The sequence below is a fragment of the Mus caroli genome, chromosome 4 (genome assembly GCF_900094665.2).
Source record: "Mus caroli chromosome 4, CAROLI_EIJ_v1.1, whole genome shotgun sequence".
NCBI classification, from domain to species: Eukaryota; Metazoa; Chordata; class Mammalia; order Rodentia; family Muridae; genus Mus; species Mus caroli.
This window is the reverse complement of record NC_034573.1, coordinates 115,847,692-115,853,851: the sequence shown is the minus strand read 5'-3', so window position 1 is coordinate 115,853,851 and position 6,160 is coordinate 115,847,692. Positions and strand designations below refer to the sequence as shown.

Sequence of the window (6,160 nt, the reverse complement as noted above, 5' to 3'; positions counted from 1 at the left end):
GACACTCAGGACAAACAGATGCTGACCAATGGCCTAAATTTATACATGCCTTTAACCCCAGATGAAGACAAGCAGCTCCCTAGGGCTTGCTAGCAGGCCAGTTTACTCTAATTGGCAAGCCCCAGGTCCCAGTGGGAATCCCTATCTCAGAAAACAAGATGGAAGGCTGGCCGTGGTGGTGCAGCCTTTAATCATAGTGTTTAGAAGGCAGAGGTGGGTGAATCTCTGGGAAGTCAAGTCTTGAGTTTGATATGTAGCTAAAGAGGATGGTGGGCCTAGATGGTTGTAACTGACTCCCTAGGAACCTAAATGGAACTGGTTTTAGAGCAGCTTCTGTTCAGGACCCCAGGAACAGGTCATGGTGCCTCATTCAGTTTCATAATAAAGAAAGCTTGGGGGGTGTGGAGAGATGGCTCAGTGGTTAAGAGTGCTGACTGCTCTTCTGAAGGTTGTGAGTTCAAATACCAGCAACCATGTGATGGCTCACAACCATCCATAATGAGATCTGATGCCCTCTTGTGGTGTGTCTGAATGAAGACAGCTACAGTGTACTTATATATAATAAATAAATCTTAAAAAAAAAAAAAGAAGAAGAAGAAAGAAAGCTTGGTACTGGACATGCAGTTTTGTATTTCCTTTGGTTAAAAAAAGAAAAAAGAAAAAAGAAAAAAAGCAAGAGTCCTTGATGCAGATCTGTGTTTTCTTGATTTAGTTGGTTTTGCTAACAAATCTAAAAACTATCAAGACTATTTTGAAAACAGAAAATTTGTCTAGGCAGTCACAAGTTGCAGCTGAATAGAAACACTGTCGACCAGACATGGAAGCCAGCCCAGCTGTGCAGATCCCTGGCGAAGCAATGCTAAGCTGTGTGATTCATCACCACCACCCTCTGCAGCCCTCCCTTCCTGGGGGTGGGGGTGGGATATAGCTAAGGATGACCTTGAACTCCCATCCCTCTTGCCTCTACCTCCCGGGAGGAAGGGTACGGATGTACTACCAGGACTAGCCATGATCTTGATGTTTCCTTGTCTGCCCATTTAGCAACTAGAGCCCAACATATTTAGTGGCATAATACATTTCAGTGATTTTACTACAGAATTATCATTAGCATGCCTTTTCACTACAGTGAATTTTATCTCCTCAAAACTGAGAGATCAATATGGCTGCTAATATTACTATAATCCATAAAATATGCCTAAATATGCACGGTCCTGGTAATACCACTGAGTGGAATTTTCATTATGTTCAAATTGATTTTTAAATCGGCTGCACAACTTAATCTTGCTTGTACTTTCATAATTTTATATTTTCAAGCATAACATTAGAGATCTTTGTCTATATTCATATTGTTCTTGCTCCATCCATAGCAAATACAATGAAATTATTTATTAGCATTAAAAATAAAATTGGCATTAGAGCTGAAATCTATTTGTCGCTCCTGCCCTTGGAAGGGGGAAATACACTCAGGCACAAACCACACCTAGTGAGGTTCTGGTCCTCTTCTTGACTTGGAGCTGGGGCTGTGTCCCTCTGCCCTGCTTCTCCCCCATAATCCTGACTCCCAGGAGGTAGCACCATGACCACTTTCTTGTATATACTTTGTAGAAGTGTTCTATACCAATCATATATGAGCACACACATACATTACATATGTTCCTTCACTGGGTTCTTCCAAACCGGTGAACTCCAAACTACAGACTGCCATTTCCACTTCCCAGGTGAAGAAGGTCAGAGTCAAGAGCACAGGCTCCGTGTGCAGCTGAACTGTCTAGCACTGGGGATACAGCTGGTCTGTGGTAGTGCACCAACCTTCCACCTCTGGTGATCCAGCTTTAGGACAGGACAAAGACCCATCTGGGAGGGTTGCCCAGACCCACACAAATTTGGAAGTGTTTTTTTGTTTGCTTGTTTGTTTTCTGTTTTTGCTTTTTGAGACAGAGTTTCTCTATATGACTTTGGCTGTCCTGGAACTAACTCTGTAGACCAAGGCTGGCCTCGAACTCAGAAATCCACCTGCCTCTGCCTCCCAAGTGCTGAGATTAAAGGTTTGTGCCACCATTGCCCGGCTTTGGAAGTATATTTTTTAAAGTTAGGGTGTAGAACTGTTAGGCATGGGCATGGCACAATGAGAGAGGGGTATTTATGGGACAACAGCCAGTGAGAACTGCATGTAGGGTAAGGATTAGCTCAGGGGCAGGGAACTTGCTTAGCATACATAGGGACTTGGTCAGGGTCCCAGAAACTGGAAGAGCTAACGTGTCAGCAGCTGAGAGAGAAAAGAAGATCCAAAGGAGGAGCAAACGCTACGTGCACTTTAGAAACAGCTGGACAGATCAAGACTGGAGAATCGCTGCGATCAACATAGGTTCTGAGCCAGGTGAGCAATAGTCTAGTGGCAGACATGGAATAATAGGCTCAATGGGCCTAGTCATATGCATTTCAGCAAGCAGGTGGGTGGGTGAAGGCAAGGGGCAGGAAGGCTCAGAGATAGGTGGAGGAAAGGTTGACAGGAAAGTGAGAAAGCCAGGTTAGGGGAGCATCACATGGAGCAGGAGGGCAGCCATGTGACAGTGTCTGATGCTGGGACACTGAGGATGTAAGTTTGAGAAAAACTTCATAGTCACACAGTGCCCTGACAACAAAGCTCTTCTGTAGAAGCAAAGGATGAGCCCACATTTCAAAGAAGCTCAATGGAGCTGGGGGTGGAGGTGGGGATGGCTTCAATCGATCATGTGACCTCTCACAGTCACAGGTTCCAAGCATGGCGAGCATCACCGCTGGGCAAAATCTTGTTCCTGGTCTGCTCAGATGACTGACTGATGGTCAGGGCATCAGCCGCTGGGGTCAGGGGTGGGGGTAGGGGTGGGGGTTCCAGGCACTTACTCGGATATGCAGGTCTTGGAAGAAGATAAGCAGTGTTTGACGGATCAGCTGGAACTCCCCTTCAGAGAGATTCCCATACACCTGCCAAGGCAAAGCAGAGAGAAGGGAGCATTGTGCTTTCCACCATGGGCTGAGATGTGGGGACAGGCAGGGGTGGAGTGCTCAGGGGTGCGGGGACCTTGGCAGCAAGAGTGTCAGTACCCTCCCTCCCAAGTGGGACAGACTCTGGGATGTCACCTTCCCCACAGGCCAGGGGGGGTCTATTCTCCACAACTGAGCAGACATGCACCCCCAACACCCTTTCAGACGTGAGGAAAGAGAGCTCTTTGTTGGTGTTTTCCCTCCACAAAGGCTACAGCAGAGAGCATAAGGTGATAACCGCCATGGTAGCTACAAAATAGGCAGCTGTGGGATTTTAGAATGTTCTGGAAGAGTGGCAATTTTTTTTTTGTTTTTTTGTTTTTTTTGTTTTTCGAGACAGTGTTTCTCTGTGTAGCCCTGGCTGTCCTGGAACTCACTTTGTAGACCAGGCTGGCCTCGAACTCAGAAATCCGCCTGCCTCTGCCTCCCGAGTGCTGGGATTAAAGGCGTGTGCCACCACGCCCGGCGAGTGGCAAGTTTTGACCCTGACCTTGCAACCATAGAATCTGCTGGGTCTTAGTTGAATCTGCCTGAGAACAAGGGTTGTGGCAGGGAGATGGAGGGGGACTTACTTCTGACAGCTGCCGGAAGGTCTCGTCCACCTGATGTATGACGGTGGGAGAGTCTTGGACAAAACCCTTGATGGCGTCTAAGTGGTTGAAAGTGACCAGCAACACGTCCTTGGGGCGTGGACACAGCAGCACTTGATATTTGAAAGCCATGGTCATCAGGTCGTAGAGCTGTCAACCCACACACAGAATACATGGGGTCATAAAAGCAGACCAGAAGCTGAGCAGAGCCATTGCAGGAAAAGCAGCCACAGGCTTGTCACCCAGCTCAGGTGACCACATGCGTTGTCCCCAAAGCCAGAGCATTTTTGAGGATGCGAGGGGTAATGCTGGTAACTCATCTAAGACAACAGGGGTAGCCAGGAAGTCCCTGGGCCAACGGTGGTTTCTGGTCATCCTGTCTTTCTGATGGGACACACATGAAACCGAATTGGCTGCTGTGCAGTCTGGACTAAGCACTGGACCTGGGAGGATCTGGAATCCTGATCCCCTTCCTCAGCCTGCCCACTTGGTAGTGAGAAGATGGACTCGGGGATAAGATAACTTCCAAAGGAAACAACAGGTTACAGTAAGGGCTCGGTGAAAGCTGGTGTGTCTCACGCAGGCCTCTAGTCCTAGCAACACATATGTGCTGATACTGTGTACTCACTATCTAGTATTAGTCTTCATGACTTTTAAAACAAAGTTCACATAGTGGAGCAAGTGGAAAAGTCATTATCATTATTCAAGTCTAACTTAATAATTGTCTGGAGTCCATGAACTTGGGGCCTGGGGTCGGCTGAGTTGGTAGAACTTTCCTAGCAAGCAGGAAGCTCTCTGAGTTGGATTCCTAGCACAGGCCCAGGTGTGGTTGTGCAGGTCACCACTTGGGAGGTGGAGACAGGAGGATCACAAGTTCAAGATCATCTTTAGCTTCATAGTGAGCTGGAGACTGGCCTGAGCTACGTAAGACCCCATCTAAAAGAGCAATCTCATTAGTTTAGTCTCTCCCCAATCCCCTAGATTTTTTTGTGTAGGTGTGTGCCTGTGGAAGCAAGAGGTCAGCCCCCAGTGTCATCCTTAGGACTGCTATCTACCTCTTTTGAGACAGGGTCTTTCATTGGCCTGGACCTCACCAGTTCGGCTCGGCTGGCTACCTAGCAAGCACCAGGCATCTTCCTGCCTCCGTCTCCCAGTGCCAGGCTTGTGAATGTGTGGCGCCATGGGCCAGCACTTGGGTCTGAGGATGGAACTCATGCTCTTGTGTCTGCAAGGCAAGCATGGTGACTGAGCCTTTTCCCCAACCCTAAGGCCTCACTGTGCTGCAGGATCCATTCCAGAAGACACAGGATGCTGGACTGCCAGGCTTTTCTGGGTTCCTCTTGGCTGTGATGGTTTAGCTGACTCTCCTCTGTGGTCACACTGACATTTGATTTTACACTGAGTTTCATTTATGTGTGTTCATGTGTATGCATGAGTGTGTGTGTGTGTGTGTGTGTGTGCAGATGAAATGGAAGCTGAAGAGAGTGTCTGATATCCACGAGCTGGAGTTACAGCCATCATGAGCCAACCCACCCGGTACTGAAAACAGAGCTCTAGACCTCTGAAAAAGCAACAAGTGCACTGAGCCGCTGAGCCCCACCTTGATGGTTCCAAATCCTGGTGCTCTGGTTTGCACTCTGCAGCATGCCAATGCTATGTGTCTCACATTTGTCTTGTGGTTAGACTGGGACTCTGGGCTTTGGGGAGGAAGACCACAGGTGATGTGCCATTTGCTTCACAGCATGCAGGAAATGAAAGGTCAGCATCCCCTGGGACTCCTGGCCACCTGCTGAGAAGTATCTGCACCGGAAGCCAATGTCTTCTCCTTCATTCCCATGGCACACTCTGGCAGGAGGGCATCTCCTTCTGCCCTCAGCATCTCCCTCCTGGGGGGGAGGTAGCTACGTAAACGGTTCATAATTCCTCTGAACAGTTTTGTACGTCCTCTTCTGTTCAGTTATGTGGAATGATTCTTTAAAAAGAAATCAGAGTGCTGCAGGGGCCGCCTCAGTAGTTAGGAACACTTGCCGCTCTTGCAGAGGACCTAGGTTTGGTTCCCAGCACCCACAACCATCTCTAAGTCCTGCTTCAAGGGTTGAGATGCCCTCTTCTGGCCTCTACAGCCACTGCACACATGACACACAAACATATACACAAAACACTCATACAAAAACAGAAGAGTGCTCTAATAATTTGCTTTCCAAAGACATCGATATGTTCATATAAAGAAAGGCTGAATATTTAAAAATATGCCTTAAAAATGCCTGGTTTCCTCATGGCAGAACTGAAATGTATTGTAATGAGGTAGTTTAAAGTTTTTCCTTTTATAACATTATGATGATGATGATGGTTTTTTGAGACAGGGTTTCTCTGTGTAGTCCTGGCTGTCCTGGAACTCACTCTGTAAACCAGGCTGGCCTCAGACTCCCAGAGATTCATCTGCCTCTGCCTCTGCCTCTCTGCCTCTCTGCCTCTCTGCCTCTCTGCCTCTCTGCCTCTCTGCCTCTCTGCCTCTCTGCCTCTCTGCCTCTCTGCCTCTCTGCCTC

General features: G+C 47.9%; 1 protein-coding gene across 2 annotated transcripts in view; it reads right to left on the bottom strand.

Annotated features, from left to right (window-relative positions):
* Positions 1 to 6,160, bottom strand: part of Oscp1 (organic solute carrier partner 1) — a 29,883-nt gene that overhangs the window by 7,974 nt on the left and 15,749 nt on the right. For both annotated transcript variants that reach the window (XM_029476601.1, XM_021160273.2), the window contains 2 exons: positions 3,597 to 3,764; positions 2,884 to 2,964 (listed from right to left, as the gene is read on the bottom strand). In XM_029476601.1, coding sequence (XP_029332461.1) covers positions 2,884 to 2,964; positions 3,597 to 3,764 — 249 coding nt within the window. The remainder of the gene's footprint in view (positions 1 to 2,883; positions 2,965 to 3,596; positions 3,765 to 6,160) is intronic.